Source organism: Morus notabilis, unplaced genomic scaffold, assembly GCF_000414095.1.
Source record: "Morus notabilis unplaced genomic scaffold, ASM41409v2 Scaffold140, whole genome shotgun sequence".
Classification (NCBI taxonomy): domain Eukaryota; kingdom Viridiplantae; phylum Streptophyta; class Magnoliopsida; order Rosales; family Moraceae; genus Morus; species Morus notabilis.
This window is the reverse complement of record NW_010361275.1, coordinates 25,313-42,405: the sequence shown is the minus strand read 5'-3', so window position 1 is coordinate 42,405 and position 17,093 is coordinate 25,313. Positions and strand designations below refer to the sequence as shown.

The following is a 17,093-nucleotide window of genomic DNA, read 5'->3' as shown; positions in this document are numbered from 1 at the left end:
AGAGCTACGTATAGTAGTATTTCATTTTCACTTCTTCCTATTAGCCATTAGGTTTCCAAAGTAAAATGTTTTTGTACTTAAATTGAGGGGTTTCAAGAATCAAGAATATGATCCTCGCGCCAACAATTAGGATTGTTACGTTTTCCAAAACATTATCCCTTGAGAATAATTGGGGCAAAATACCAAAAAAAAAAAAAAAAAAAAAAAAACATGTTTGGGAAGCACAAAGCCTTGGCCATATTGCAACAAAGTTATGGGGAATTGACTAAACCATAACTTGTTATGACTGCTTAAAAGACTCCCTTTTTTTTTTATATACTAATTTACTTTCTACTAAGCAACTTTGGTTCTGAAAGTTCATCCACCCATATGCTTAAAAAAAAAAAAAAAAGAACTTCATTTACACCAAAATAAAAAAAAAAAGAAAAAAGCATCTAATTCACATCCAAAACCATATCTATAGTTGATTCCCATCTCTCTCTCTCTCTCTCTCTCTCTTCAAGTAGGCATCTAATGTTTTTTGGTCTCCAAGTTGCTGGGAGTGAAGTTTGGTGCTGCGGTTGATGAGACAACTTCTTTAGTCCAAAATTGAGCATTCTTTACCTTTGATATACTGGCCAGGACACTAAGTGGAGTTACATCTCCTACCACAGTCACCATCTTTGCTGCAAAGTCTATGTTGAAAGATGTCACTCCTGCACTCACACACACACATTAATGAATTTAATTTTGTCTTAGTAAACTTCCCATCATAACTAATATTTATATATGTTCAATTAGTATTTTCTGCTCATGTAATCAAAATTCAATGATTGGTTTCTTTCAAACTACCCCTTACCCAAAATGAAAGTGAATTCTTATAATTACAAGAAATGGCTTTGATGACTATCTAGAAAGTATAGAGTATGTATGGGAATGCATCAGAAAAGAATTGACAGAAAAAGGTGGCAATCATGTAAAATGGCAAAAATTGATGATGCCCTTTTAAGGAACCAAACAGTTTTTTAGCCTTGAGAGATTACAAGATATATATATATATATATATGTGTGTGTGTGTGTGTGTGTGTGTGTGTGTGTACCTTCCATTCTGGACAAATGTTTCCTAACTTTTCCTTCACAACCTCTGCAATGCAGGGACACCCTCAGGACCACAACCTGCAAATTAAACCAAAACTCCATTAGTACCACACCCGTCAAATAATAAACAATGGACCTATAGTCTTCTCTCCGTGACTAAAATTGTTATAATCATGTCCACTTTTATGATGATCAAAACGAAAAAAAGGCAGAATTCATCTGGGGTTAAGATTTTTTTCCACACTTTCATGTTTTGAATCAACTACCAAGCTAGCCACCAACATGTTTTAAGAGCTTTTACTAAAAGCATGTACCAATGAATAACATGTTCGTTTCTTTAGCACTTAAATAAAAAAACTAATGTCGGCCCACTTTCTAACAGCTACATAAGCTTTCAAGAGAATTGGTAAACTAACCTGGTTGGAAGAAGATGGTTTGGAGGAGTGATGAGAGGAGGAAGAAGAGTCTAATTTTTCAGCATTGGATTGTTCTTGCTTCTCTGCATCGGCAGCAGTACTAGCAGCACCTAGTTGGTTCAGTTTGTTTCGAACCGGAACCAACGACAGGACCGGATCATAGTCCGACAATCCATCGAGAAATGCGGTGTCGCCCAAAAGGTATCTCGAGGAACCAGGAGGAGTGACCAAATCAGCAGCCTTAGCCCCCCAGCTTTTTCTACCGACAACATCTCTAGGCAAAGTAATAGTAGAAGAAGAAGAAGAGCCAGTTTTGATGTAGTCACTAAGCTTGGTTTGAGAACTAGTACTCTTTCTCTTTTGATCATTGATTTTAGAGCTTTTCTTGGCCCTTGGGAGTTGGTGGTAAGGCTTGGGATTGATGGGGGGCTGAGAGGAGCAAGGGGCGCTTCTTCGTCCGTCACGGATGATGGGATTGTGGCGGTCGATGGCTCGGCCGCCAAGTTGAATGGTGGAGGAAGTGGAGGAGGATGAAGCAGCTTCAATGTCCATGCTCAAACATATAGCAGTTGAAGCTTGGGATGCACAGAATATATCAATGCCTTTCATGTTTTGTTTGATATAATGATGATGATAATAGTTAAGATAAGAGGTGAGACCGGACTAGTGGATCAGAGAATCTGCATAAATGTGAGAGAGGGAGAGACGAGAGAGAGAGAGAGAGATGAGGTGGGGAAGAGCTTCTTTACTAAGCTTCTTGTTCTGCTTTTTAAGCTTGAAAATCACTAATAAGAATTTGAAAAGTCTAAGATATCATTACAGAATAAAATGGTGCTACTCTTTTTTGTATTCTGGTATAGTACTTGTGCCAGTGCTATATATTACATTGGAGAGTTCTGTGGTAGGTATAAAAATACTTTAATCGTATTGTATAGTTATCGACTGTCGGATTTTCACGTGTGATTAAATTTACATTCTTATTTTATTAAAAATCTTATGATATAATTTTGATATAATCTGACGGTTCAAACTATATTAACTTTATTGTAAATCTTCTTTTGATATAATCCTTTGTGAAAGCCAATGAAAATTTGACCTATTTAGCTATAACTAGATTTTGGACGTACTTTGGCATCACTTTCAAGGCCTTATTTTCCCTATAGAGACAAAACTGTTAATTGAAAATGGAGGATAATGGAAAATAGAAAAGAAGCAGAAGAAGAGTTACGTTTGTTAACTATCAGAGTGGCCACAAAGAAAACGATTTAAGAGACGCAACCAACTTTTCTATGGTTTCAACGGATGAAAATGATGTACGCTTTTAAGTGTCTTGGTTTTTTCCTTACCTTCCAACTTCTTTTTTGCTTCATTTTCATCTAGCTCAAACATATATACGCAAAGTTTTATATTAATCAGAAAAATAAGGCATATTTTGAAAGTTTCATGGTACAGAATCATTCTGTTTAATCTGCAGAAATATTAAACCCGAAACTTGTATTGACAAACTTGTTTATTCAAATTCCTTCTTTTCATATATATTTTTTTATAAAGTTTGAGAAAATTGAGGAACTCAAGAACCAAATGGAAATGCACTTTTGTGATGTGTTTTTCTTTTTTATTTTATGAACACAGGCTCTTGTTTGGATTTGTGTGAAGACCCGTGACATTTCCCATATAATGCGTTGTCGTTTATTATATAATTTTGAGGCTCAGTCACATTTCCATAATAATAAATAGCAAAAACATTATAAACTGGGGTAGTGTTAATTAATGCTTGGTCTGCTACCCTGCTAAGGCATGCCCTACAAAAATATATATTTACTAATTATTATTACTGAAAACACCTTACACACACAGTATATGCATAGCAAGCTGTCCTGATTTTTTTTTTTTTTTTTTTTTTTTTGAAATGAAGCACATGATCAGATGAGTCAGACCAACGGTTAAATCTGCTTCAACCACATTCACATCTTGCTCTTCTAATGTTTATTCGAAGAAAAATGCTTACGAACATCACTATTATTTAGCACCGTAACTAATAGAGAGTGGATTCTACCTGTAAATTCTATCATATCATTAGTATGTGAATTGTTCAACATCACTTGTGCCTTTCAGCTTTTTTCTCATTTAAAAGGGTATATATTGTAAATACTATATTTTACACGAGATGATAAAAGTATTTTGGTATATTCAATTTCTGTGAACTTTGATTCAAGTGAAATTTGAGGTTAACCTTGCATTTTCAAGAATTACAAGAATAGTCATTCAGAGTGTCAATCCTTTAAAAAATTTTAGGCCTCATTCGTTTCGCAGATTTAAGTTTTCAATTCGAGTTAAGATGTGACATTTTATGAAAGCTTTTAACTGTAGCAAAAAAAAAAGTTAGATATGACATTTTTTGAGAGCTTTTAATTGTAAAAACTTAAAACTGCAAATTTGAATCCGTGAAATGAACGAGACCTAAGGTCTTAACGAATCATGTTCTTAAGTTGTCATTTCTAAAGGGTAGGATTTTTAAGGCATTCGTGATTTGAAAGGTTACTTCTTTATATTTTTCAGAAAGAAAAAAAAATTGAACGTTACATTTCACTTGATGAAGATGATTTTTGTAAATTTTTTCAATGAACAATATATGAGGAAAATTGTGCACATAATCTCAAGTGGACGCTGGTGTTTTAGGTTTTATAAAAAAGCAATAATTGCTTCTCATGATAACATGTGAAAATTCTTTTTGAGACCTGATTTCATTGGAAGAATATAAGCCTTAACAAGTGGAGGTCATTTTATAAGCTGACAAGACATTAAAGGCATTTTTCCTAAACATTCAATTCTTTAGGAGGCAGACCTAACATAGGATTTCAAAGTTTTATTTCATTTGTCATGCACCAATGAAAATTTAGGACATGATTAAGTATTTAATGGCCAATCACTACAAGATTTTCCCAAAATAACAATAATAATAATAAAAGATGCTCAAGTGTCACACTTGAAATTGGTCATAGCTCATAATTTTCCATTTCTGTTCTCTTCTGTTGTGTCCTCTCATTCTCCTTAATTATGCACATAGTAAAAGTTCCCTCACCTTAAATGAAAATCCAGATGGTAGTTGAAGTTAAACTCAAACTAAAGGTGGTCCCAAACAACCAATTAAAATGATGGACCTACAGAAGTTTAGTACAACTACAAAGTTACATATTGCATGGATACTAGCAAAGGAACAAAGATATATATATATGTTATGAATCATAACTTGACAAGTTATTGTCCATAATTGTCCATAACTTCTCTGGTTATGAACCATAACTTGACAAGTTTGTCCATAACTTATCTGGTTATGAACCATAACTTGATAAATTATGACCTATTAATTTCTATAACTAAAAATTAGCCTATATACTTTCTATAACTAAAAATTAGCCTATATACTTTTTTAAGCTTTTCATATTAGTCTATTTTCTACTATTTTTCATATATATATATATATATATATAAATAAGAATTAACAAGACCTTTGCAGAGGATATTTATCATGTATATGCAGCATTATTTAGATTCCTATGGAACAAATACTGCCAGATAGTAAGCCATTTGGAATTTTTCTTTTCCTGTTGATGGATGAGCCATAAAGTAGTCACTCATCTCTCTCTACTCACCATCTTAACTCATGAAAATTCTCCTTCACAAACTCATGGAATCAGATGCTCATATGATTTGGTTTTTTCCACTTTTTTTTTTGGTTTTCTTTTTCTTTCTTTACATTTCCAAGCTTCCTACCGCATTTACCAATTAGGAGTCCCAACCCAAAACGATTCCTTTTTTTTTTTTTTTTTTTTTTTTTTTTTTTTTCAATTTTGCCTTGTGTTATGATATTTTTAAGAAGTGGGGTTTCTAATTTATGTTTGGAGAGTAGACCTAAGTTCTTACACTATAAAATATGCTCTTTTCTGTGACACTTTCTTTTCTTTTCTTTTCTTTTTTTCATTCTCACTTTTGCTTCTTTAATAGATTATAGATATACATAGATTATTATGCTGATAGTTATGCCCATTGTTTGTACAACTTCAATCTCTGTCGGCAGGCTTTTCTTAAGATAATGACTTATTGCTTACGGCCAAATCAAAGATTAGAAAAACAAAAGTAAAACTATGAACACATAATTATTACACTGGTTATGTTCAATATATTAAACTACTATGTATCACTACTTTATGTTGGGGTCCAGATGGTATACAATTTTGGAGTTTTGATCCCACCTTCACACAACCTCCCAACCCAAAAAACAAACCAAATAATAAATAATACAGTAATATAATAGTAATATAGTGTATCTCATATTATATTCAGAACTATAATGTATAACTACATGGTATTATATTCAGAATTGTAACACTACGGCCATGTTCATTTCACAGATTCGAGTTTTGTTACAGTAAAAAGCTCTTATAAACAGTCATATCTAATTTTTTTGCTACAATAAAAAATTCTCACATAAAGTTACATTTCAACTCAAATTAAAAACTCGAATCAATGAACTAAATGAGCTCTACATATGTTGGAAAGAAGGTTTTGGACAGTAAGATAATAAGGATTGAAAGATTCAAAGCGTTCAAACCTATGAAAAGAAGGGACCTTAAATCATGGTTTGGCTCCAATATATCCGCCATAAGAAGAAAAAGGAAATACGGAAAAAAAGAAAAGAAAAGAAAAGTGATCTGTTGTGAATTGGTGTAGTTCTAGCGGACAAAAGGTGTTGAAGAAGACTTGCGCGTAGGAAATGAACAACAAAGGGTAAAATATCACAATTCCAAACATATGCTAAAAACACTTGTTTATTTATTATTATTATTATTATTATTATTTTTAAAAAAGGCAGTTAAGTACAAGAACTAACCATGTCGTTCGGAACTTGTTCCCATTACCACATTTTTCTACAGAGATGTCTTCTCTTATAATATAATATTCAAAACACTGTCGAAAGAGCAAAATTTAATGAATACATGCACATCCTTAACCACAAATTTACTGCAAAAAGGAAATAAAATAAATGAGCCAAGACTTGGCAGGAAAAAAAAAAAAAAAAAACAAAAACAAAATGTAGGTGCTAATGAAGCACCAAATGAGATAACTAACATATTTTCTTTTTTCCTAGTGTTGCATTTTGAAAGAATTTTTGAGGAATTTAGATTGGCATTGACAATAGTAAAGGGATTAATAAGATACAGCCTTGACACTATACATATGTATTGTACTTCTTCCTTCTCTTATTTGCGCCCTTTGCCTTCATCTTCATTCAAAATGCGGTTTCTGAAATCGCTTACCATGAGCGGTAGACCCTCCCTTAGTGGGATTTTCGGCTGCCAGTTCAGCAGCTCCTTTGCTTTGCTGATATCGGGCTTCCTCTTGTGTGGATCATCAGCAGTATTTGGTCTGAATTCTATAGTTGCGCTTGAATCAATCGTTTCTTTGACAACCTGTATATTCGGGGAAGACAAGCAATAAGACTTCTCTCTCTCTCCCACCAATAAGAGAAAATCAAGAAACTAAAGAACTGTTCCCACGAAATATGTGAGTCGACCGGAGGACTATGTACAGACTATATAGATATATGTTGGCAAATGAATTTAAAATGGAAGAGACAAACCTCTGCAAGCTCTAGCATGGTGAACTCTCCAGGATTACCCAAGTTGAAAGGACCCACATGTTCACCATCCATTAACGCCACCAGTCCATCAACCTGTAAATGGAAAAAACCAGTTAGATTTTTCCATCACTACACTTCAATCAATTGCAATTATAAGCTTGTCTATATTTTGAGCCGGATAAACAGATATTCCAACTAATTACCAATGTCATTATTGCTAGTGTGAGCGTTGAATGGACTGTCTAAACCGTCCATACATATGGACTAGCTATGCAACTGAGATCCACTAATTATACGACGGCTCTCATAAATTTAGCCTCTGTCAGCTTTTACGTACTTGCTTGCTTCATATGACCCGTAAGAGGCAGACAACCACGAAATATTGCTTTTTGCATACTTGTGCCAAAACATTCAACAAGTTTTTGAGTGTGCTAATGAAGTAATCACCATGTTACCTTTCATGCTAGCCATGGGACACATATTTCCCATAGTCTCTTGTAGCATTCAAATTGGAAGAAGAATATGTTGAAAACAGAAAATTATAAATTCGAGCACGGAAAAGCAAATCTTCTACAATAGTGAATGAAAAAGGTAAATCTTATACTATACCAAGTCAGAGACATATTGGAAACTTCGTGTTTGTTTACCATCACCATAAACGGTCAATGCTTCTTTGCGGATCGCCTGCAAAACATCCATACTTTTAGTTAGAAAATCTCATCAAAGACAAATTATGTCGAAAAGAATCCTTACTTGAGTAATGAACCAAAAAAAGGAAAGCATAGAAGGATAAATACCTGAGCAACAAAATTGCTGACAACACGTCCATCATCTAAGCACATACGAGGACCATATGTGTTAAAGATGCGAGCAATACGCACCTGTAAACAGCAAGCCTCATAATAAGTCTCACACGTGACCTAATATATTAGATCCTATATGACGTTGAACTACATCAGTTGTAACTACTGTATGACGTAAATACCTTTGAAGGCATGTAACAGAAAATACAAGTTCAAAAAACTAATAGTAAAAAATTACATTACGGCAGGAAGCTATTAAATAGAATGTGGACTGATGAAATCGAGGAACTCAAAAAGACGGTATCAATTGGTAATAGCAAGCCCTGATATTAGTTATTTAGAAGTTTTTTCTATATTGGATGAATATCCTAGATGATTTTACGAAGCATATGGGTGTGAATTTATTTTGGTGTTTACAAATAGTTACATAAGACATCTTATAAATCCCATTAAATCATTATGACCACTTTAACATAATCTAATTTGCATAAATTCCATTATCACTTGCCGCACTGCATTCAGTCCACCCATTTATACTTTATAGACCAGAATCCGCAAGCAAATTGCATAACAAAGAAAAACATAATAACATATTTGAAAAGACGAAGCTTTGACTGACTCAACTTTCCAATATGGACATTTAAGAGCTTTTATTAGCTTCAAATTCTGGATAAAGCTCACATCAGAAAACATCAAAATCTTTACGACTTTACCTCAACATCTGCACCTCGATGGTAATCCATAGTCAAGGTTTCTGCTGTCCGCTTTCCTTCATCATAGCAACTTCTCTCACCTATCCATTTTCAAGTTTACCATAATAAACTCATCAGACGCCATTAATAGATCAAAAGACAGAAACTTTTAGCTAGAACCTTACCAATTGGATTAACATTTCCCCAATAAGTCTCTTTCTGTGGATGCTCAAGTGGATCACCATAAACTTCACTTGTACTAGTGAGTAGAAACCTGGCCCCAATTCTCTTAGCAAGCCCCAGCATGTTTAGTGTACCCATCACATTTGTCTTGTGATCAAATCATTAAAGTTAAGGAATAATAATAATAACATAATCATTCGTCATTCAAATGCCAAATGCCAAAAGAAATAAAAATAGATACACCACCTTACATTAGAAATGATACTAATAAAAGAATAATTCAAAAAAGGAAACAAATCCCAAATGCCAAATCCAATCAAACATCAAATTCAATAAAAATAAATAAACCGCCTTACACTTATGTTATCAGTACTCAGCAGATTTGGAGATTCAAATAAAAAAAAGTGAGCAGTGCACATATGATATGCATGATGGGTATGTGTATATGTATGTATGTAAGAAGATATATATGCACATAATAAAAATAACTCAACAAAATATGGTAACATAACAGCTCAAAAAAAGAAACAAATCTCAAATCCAATGAATAGGATATAATTGTCTTGACAGGATTGTACTTGTAATGCACTGGGGAGGCAGGGCAAGCCAAGTGATAGATCTGATCGACCTCCAAGAGTATAGGCTCAACCACATCGTGACGAATGAGCTCGAACCTCGGATTCACAAAATGGTGGACCACATTCTCCTTCCTTCCAGTAAAGAAATTATCGATCACAATTACGTCATTTCCCCGCTCAATGAGCTTATCCACGAGATGGCTCCCGACGAATCCGGCCCCACCGGTGACGACGATCCTCAGCCTCCGCTGCCGCAGCGCCGCCGGGACGCGGCCGACCTTGAAATGCGACGTCGTCGGAAACGAAAACTGATTATCGCGCGACGTAATTGATTCGCCACGGAAGGAGGAGGAGCGAGAGAGGGCGGAAGTGGTGTCGGAGGGGGAGATTCGGGAGAGAGAAGGCTGGAGGATGAAGAATGTGGCGCCGATGAGGATTCCGACGAGGATGAAGAGGAGGCGCTGCTCTTTGAAGAGGTAGTTGATGGATCTGGGGAGAGATCTGGCGGCAGCGGAGTGCTTCAGGGTTTTGGCCGCCCCCCCCGCCGTTGCGGACTCCTCGTCGCGGCGGTGGCTGACGGCGCTCGATTGCTTGTGTAATTGCTTCATGATTTCGGGGAAAATTACTGTGACCTAGACTTTGAAGAACACCACTGAAGCACAGATTCGAGCTCTGAATCGAATCGTGCGAATCGTTACTTCTCCATAACCATGTTTGAGAGAGAAAAGAAGCTGTTTGTTTCAGTGGCGATTTGCGATCTGGGAATTGGTGTAATTGCGAAGGAATTTTCTTCGTTTTCCTTTCGATTATTTTTTTATTTTTATTACGACTTTTTTTATTTTTCCTTCTCTTCCACCGTAAACTAAAGATGTTGGTGCGTTTGAAATTAATTTTTATCTTTTTAAAATATTTTTACGCATTTTTTAAAGTATAGAAATGAAAATAGTTTATAAATTATGTTTGTTTAATAAATATTTTAAAAAATATATAAAATAGTGATAATAATTTTTATGAAAAAATTAAAAAATAATTTAAAGTTATTTTTTATTTTTTAATACTTATTAATAATGTTATAATATATTAATTAATAATTATAATTAAACACGATTTTACTTTTTATTATATTCAAAATAATCTCTTAAAAAATTAATTAAACGTAATTTTAAAATCAGTTACAAAATAATTTTTAAAATAATTTCATTTTTATTTTTATATTAAAAATAAAATTATTTTAAAAATGTTAACAAGCCCGTCATTCCTATTTTACCTTCTCTCTTTTTTTTTCTTTTTTTTTTTTATTCCTTGCTTCGTGTTCCACTGTATTAAGGGATCTAAAATTGATTTCGGAGTTTGTTGGACTTAAAAAGGGACCCCAAATTGATTAGTATTCTCTTTTGGGTTTATGATTTCATGAGCATTTATGAAGTTTGAGGTCATTTTTAATTTACTCTTGTATTTTAAATAATCTCATGTTACTTTTTGAATTTAATGTAGTTCCACTTCTTCCTTCGTGTTAGAATATTTGTATAAATTAGACAAAAAAGAAAGAGGCTAAATATAGTCACATTGTCTAGTTCCATATATTTCATAATATTTTTAATAGAAGAAGTTAAATGGGATTAATTTAAAATTTGTGAGACAGTAAAAAATTTTAAAATTCATAAGCCAAATAAAAATGACTCTAAAGTTCTTGAGGCACTAATAAATTAATCATCCTTTTATTTTGTTTGAATTGTTGGTCCTGAAGTCTGTAGATTTTAATAAAGTGATCACCAACTAACTATATGGGATATTAGCGTTTTCACTAATAATATCATAAGTTTTCCTTTGAGACAATTAATATTAAATATTAAAATGTTGGTTTTTCTTGTTATTGGGATTAATGGAGTATATTTGTTGTCAAAAGATATTAGTAGTTCCAATTGGCGACTATGAAGTATTCAAGGTATCACGGCGGTACACCTCAAAGTATCATGGCGGGGTACTAGTAATTGCCAATCGGCTACCATCGATTGTCAGCTTTTAGTATCACAACAGGATACCTCCAAGTATTATGGTAGGAAGTTGTCATGTTATATACATAACCGATCACTGCTCTGAGTTTAAAAATGTCTATTATTTTATTTATTTACATAATTATCTACCATTTTATATAGAAAGACATTTTTAACCTTATATAATAAAAAAAATGGTCAGAAATAAAGAAACAACAAAAAAAAGGCAAATTTTGGAAATAAAATCTTAAATTGCAATCAGGAAACAAAATTTAGGAGACGTTTGGTTCATGGATTAGAATTATTTTCAATTTATGTATATTTTTTATGAGAAAAAATACTGTAACGAACCATAAACTATGATTCAAATCATGGTTTGAATCCTCTAACTAAACATCTCCTTAATGAAGCCGGTCATAATCAGTATACGGAAAGTTTTTTATTTCCCAAAAAAAAAAAAAGGATAAAAGCACCCCTAAGAACCGGTTTCAGACAAATAAATATTTTCCCTTTTATAGAATTTGAACAACCCATTCTCTCAAATTGTCATCCAAGAGCGATTAACAATGTCAACAGAAATGATGCCATCCTATGCCTCCATTTCACCAAAATACAGAAACTGCCACTTAATGATATTTACAAGAATGAGTATCACAGTTAATATATAGAATAAACGAGAGAATAAAAAAAGAAGAATTCATTATCGTAAAGATAAATTAATCATTAACGAAACCAAAATTCATTAGGAGCACAAATGTTCCGGTTTGACAATTTCAATTAGGAGTACTTGCCGCTAAATACATTTGGCACACAAAAATACAGAGACCGCTAATTAACAGTACTAATAAGAGTGAATATTAAAATTAATATACAGAATAAATACAATAATGAAAAGAAAAATTCATTATCGCAATGATATATTTACCGTGAATAAAGCCAAATTCATTAGGAGTACAAGTTTCCCAATTCGACAAGTTTATTAAGAGTGCAAAAACAAACGTTGTGTTTGGAATTGATCATGTTTTTATTTTTCATGTTTTTCGAGAAAGAAAAAAAAAATAAAAACGTTTTCAAAACAATGTTGGTGCAATAAAGACAAAAAACAGAAATGAAAATAATTTTTTAATTTAGTGTGAAATGAGAGAGAAACGATTTTTAGTCGTTTTTCATTTTTTATTTTTATTTTCTCATCTCTCAAGGAGAAAGAGAGACATACATTAATGGGTTTTTTTATACTGAAAATAATCTCTTGATAAAAGTACCAAACGCATTTTTAAAAATGATTTCTGTTTGAGATTAAAAATGTTTTCATTTTCATTTTCATACAAAAAATAAATCATTTTAGAATAAGTTCCAAACGCGTTAAAAAAAAGCTCATTTTCATTAACTTGCTGATACAATCATTATCAAACAAAACTTGTAATTCATATTAGAAAAAAGTACTGAACAATTGACATTTTCATTATTTGGGCGTAGCTACTTTCTCAATTACATAAATTTATAAATTCATTATTTATTTATAATAACATAATCAACCATGAGGAATAGAAGAAAAAACAAAAATATATTAATGAGCACCTTAAGGCAAGACCAAACCATATGACTAGAGAATTTAAAAACGTTCATAACCCAAACCTTCAAACTTCAACCTCAACAAACACCGCGAAGCACCGGTAAAAGGCTGAAAAAAAAAATATTCTCCACAGAGCAAAACGTTGACCAATGATATTCAAGAAAATACGCCAGAAAAAAAAGCAAGAAAATAATATCATCTCCTAACACCAACAATTGGTTTAAAAAAGGAGAGGGGGGCTCCGTTCATTTCACCGATTCGGGTTTAGAATTTAAATTTTATTACAATAAAAAGCTCTCAGAAATAGTCACTTTTAACTTTTTTACTACAGTAAAAAACTCTCAAATAAAGTCACATCTCAACTCGAATCAGTAAAAAAGACGAAAGTTACAGTAAAAAACTCTCAAATAAAGTCACATCTCAACTCGAATTAAAAACTCGAATCAGTAAAAAAGACGAAAGTTAACTCTTTAAACATGTCCAAAATAACTATGAGGGTAAATTAGGAATACAAAATGTCTTATAAATTATGAGTAGACATTTTTTAATATTGTATAATAGTAGACATTTTAGACAAAGTCCTCTAAGTGGACATTTTATGTAATTACTTGTAATTTGCCAATTGTCATAACTTTTAGTAGTAAGACGGGATACTTCTAAGTATTCTAGTAGAATACGGGCCGTTGATGGCTGGGCATCACCGGTTACTAAAATGTTTAGTATCGACATGATTTAAGTATCGTGATAAGCTACTTGGAGTCACCGATTAATAATTAGGGAGAAAGATAGAAATAGGTTAAGACTTGAGATGAATTAAAATTAATAGGTCAATAGTTTACAGAAGTTAATAAATAGGTCAAATTATTGTTTTTGTCCAAAACTTGTCTAGTTATGAACCATAACTTGACAAGTTATTGTCCATAATTCACGGTTTTTGTCTATAATTTGTCTGACTATAAATCATAACTTGATAAGTTTGTCCATAACTTATTTGGTTATGAATCATAACTTAACAAGTTATGACTTATTAATTTCTATAACTAAAAATTGACCTATATATTTTCTTAAACTTTTCGTATTGACATATTTCCTACTATTTCCGTAATAATTATCAATTATTGAAATTTTTGTATCTCAGCGTGATATTTCTAAGTATCATGGTAGGATATTGGAAATAGGGGTATTAGCGGTGCCTTTTTTTTAAGGAAAAAAAAAAAAACACCAACTAAATTAAAAATATATATTTTTAGGCAGTCTCATATTTTTGATAAAAATTAAATTGAACTAAATCACTTATATGCGGTTTAGGTAGTTGAAGTTTAAGATTAATTTTTTTTAATAATTTATAGAAATTATAAAATCATTAATCAATAAAAATAAAAATAAGATTCAAGTTTATATTATAACTTTAAAAAAGCAATAGTCTAACAGTTCACCATTTAAAGTTGTAATATGAATTAACAAAAATATGATGGGGTGTATTTTATAAGTGTAGAACTTTTATTATGATCAATAAAAATTAAAATAAATATAAAAACATTATAAAATTTTAAAAAATCATATATGTATATTTTTGGGTAGATTGAGTAGTTTTAGCGGTTTTTAGGGAGTTCAAACCATAAACCAAACCGTCCAAAAAAAGTAGATTAAAAAACCGACCAAACTGTCTAATAATCTAAAAATAATTAACGATTCGGTTCGATTTAGTTTGAATTGGGCGATTTCGTAATTTGGCGGATTTTTTAAACACCCCTAATTGGTAGTTATTGATCACTACTGTCAATATGATAAAATTAGAAGAATATCTAAATATACTTAGGTGTCATTTGGTTTATATAAAATGTTTAAAAATAAATTTAAATTTAACACTATAATAAAAGTTTAGAACTACAAACCTATGCAAGACTTTTGTTCTTATGGCATTAATTAATATTAGATTTAAAGTAGCATTTCTCTTTAGGTGTTGTGTTAAACCCAATGCGGTAGGAGAAACAACCATGGTAAAGAGAGAGGAATACTACTTAAAATGTATTAGTTTTTTATTTTTACCTTTTATTCTTAATTGTTACCCTTTAATTAAAGAATTATATTAGTTAAGAGAGTATCAATCAACTAAAAAGAGTACAAATTCAGACCATGTATAAATTTTCTCAACAAAACTATACATGTTATGTTAAGCTCAATATGGCAAGAGAAACAAAGCTTGTATCATTTTGGGCTAGTCTCCAACAAGTAGAATTGAGGCCTAGCTCATTGCCCCTGCAATATTCAAAATGCTCCATTTTTTGTTCCTTGTATGTTTTCTGTTTTGGAGCCATTAGTTTTAAAACTCAATTTGGAATTATCTTATCTTCATAACTTATTTGGTAATAGTTTTAAAAAATAAAAAAGTACATAAAATTGTGTTTGGCTTCTTATCTGAAAACATAAAATAAAATTCTTTTTAAAAAATAACATAAATAAAATTAAAGGATCAGTTTAGGTTAAAACATATTTTTATAGTTTTCAATTTTATTTTATTTTAATATAAAATAAGTTGAGGTGGGAAAGTTTGGCAAAAGTCTAAAATTGACACCTCATTTTCACATTTGAAGAGAAGGAGCCCTTAAATTTTCCTCTCAAAATTAACATTTTCTTTAAATTTTCGTTGCATTAATTGTTATGTGGCATGGTAGTTAGGCTTTCATTTCACTCCCTTGCTTGGTGATCAAAGCCGAAATCAACTAAATTTCGCCATTTGTATTCAAATGTTTTGCACTTCCAAGATAAATAAATAGACTTGGTTTGTAGAAGCTCAAGATTACCACATTCTTTTATCATAATTTTAGTTGGCTAATTATATATTAGCTAGTTTTTTCTCCTTTTAATAAATTGAGGAAGATTTAAGTTTGAAATTTTTTGTTGAAATCACACGTGTCAATGTGTCATCCTACTAAGTTTGTCTGACCAAAACGATATTCAGAATCCCATTATTTAATCGAAAATAGATGTAGCCATTAAGATAGAAATTTATGACCAACATAGAAAAATTGGAATTCCTATTTTCTAATTTGCTTTTATTATTAAACTCTAAATCCGTCGACCAAAAAAAAGGCTGAATTAAGAAGCGTAGTACTTATCTAATTGAGGTGGCATGTATATTAATCTGTCAAATTCAAACTATATAGCTAATTCAACATATCAATCCCAAAAGAACAATAAATAATATTGCTCTTTTCCTTTTGATAAGTTTAGATTGCCTTTTCGGTTTGATAAGCAACCCTAAAGATTAGTAAGAGGACGTAATAATAATAATTATATACATATAGGCGACCAAACGTACTATTGTTAAACACATCTCCTCATTCACTTCGCGGACTCAAGTTTTCAATTCGAGCTGAGATGTGACATTTTTTGAGAGCTTTTCACTGTAGCAGAAAAAATTTAGATATGACATTTTCTGAGAGCTTTTTACTGTAGAAACCTAAAACTGAAAACTCAAATAAGTGAAATGAAGGAGGCCGATTAAAAAGCCAACAAGTTGTTTCCGTACTCAATATAAAAGTTGAAAAGCCCCTTAACAATGTTTGTGGACGTCTAATTAGCTACACTTAAATGGTGAAGATGATGATGAATTAGGGTGCGTTGATAAATGATAACACCACTTAGGCCTTGTTTGGTAGTGATAGCAAAAATAAGAGAGAGAATTTAAGTGAGGCAGTAATAGGAAGGGATAACAAATTACGGCATACATTAATTTTATTTGGGTTTTTGTGGGGTAATAAATTAGTAATTTGATACCATAATCCAATTAAGTGGATAAAATGAACACAAAAATTCATTCGGTTCAGAATATTGATCAAAATTAAAGTTCTGTAAAGAATATTTATGAATCCCTTACTAATTCAATCTCTTCTCTGATATTTTTGAATTAATCTTTCTTACCGATTAACAGCTATACTCAATGAATAATACAATAGACACCAACTCTCTTAATTTTTGTATTAATTCTTAAGCTGTTATTATTTTATTCGCAGACATGTGTCAATCTTTCAAATACCTACTAATAAAATAATAACAACTCATAAATTGATATAAAAATTCCTGCTCCAACATTTTCACATACCAAACAAGTTCTTAAAGCTATTATTCGACTG

At 31.8% G+C, this 17,093-nt stretch overlaps 2 protein-coding genes across 2 annotated transcripts; both read right to left on the bottom strand.

The window, feature by feature from the left end:
• Positions 1 to 213: 213 nt before the first annotated feature.
• On the bottom strand, positions 214 to 2,320 carry LOC21392247 (protein SODIUM POTASSIUM ROOT DEFECTIVE 3). Its single transcript, XM_010099071.2, has 3 exons — positions 1,494 to 2,320; positions 1,080 to 1,155; positions 214 to 695 (listed from the first exon to the last, which is right to left on the bottom strand). The coding sequence occupies exons 1-3, from the start codon at positions 2,100 to 2,102 to the stop codon at positions 511 to 513; spliced, it is 870 nt and encodes a 289-aa protein (XP_010097373.1). The 5' UTR covers positions 2,103 to 2,320; the 3' UTR covers positions 214 to 510.
• A 4,149-nt stretch (positions 2,321 to 6,469) lies between these two features.
• Positions 6,470 to 10,238, bottom strand: LOC21392246 (UDP-glucuronic acid decarboxylase 1). The gene is made up of 7 exons (XM_024166242.1): positions 9,369 to 10,238; positions 8,815 to 8,962; positions 8,651 to 8,730; positions 7,932 to 8,015; positions 7,744 to 7,818; positions 7,135 to 7,227; positions 6,470 to 6,964 (listed from the first exon to the last, which is right to left on the bottom strand). Exons 1-7 carry the CDS (start codon positions 9,996 to 9,998, stop codon positions 6,755 to 6,757), a joined length of 1,320 nt encoding a protein of 439 aa, XP_024022010.1. The 5' UTR covers positions 9,999 to 10,238; the 3' UTR covers positions 6,470 to 6,754.
• Positions 10,239 to 17,093: the final 6,855 nt, after the last annotated feature.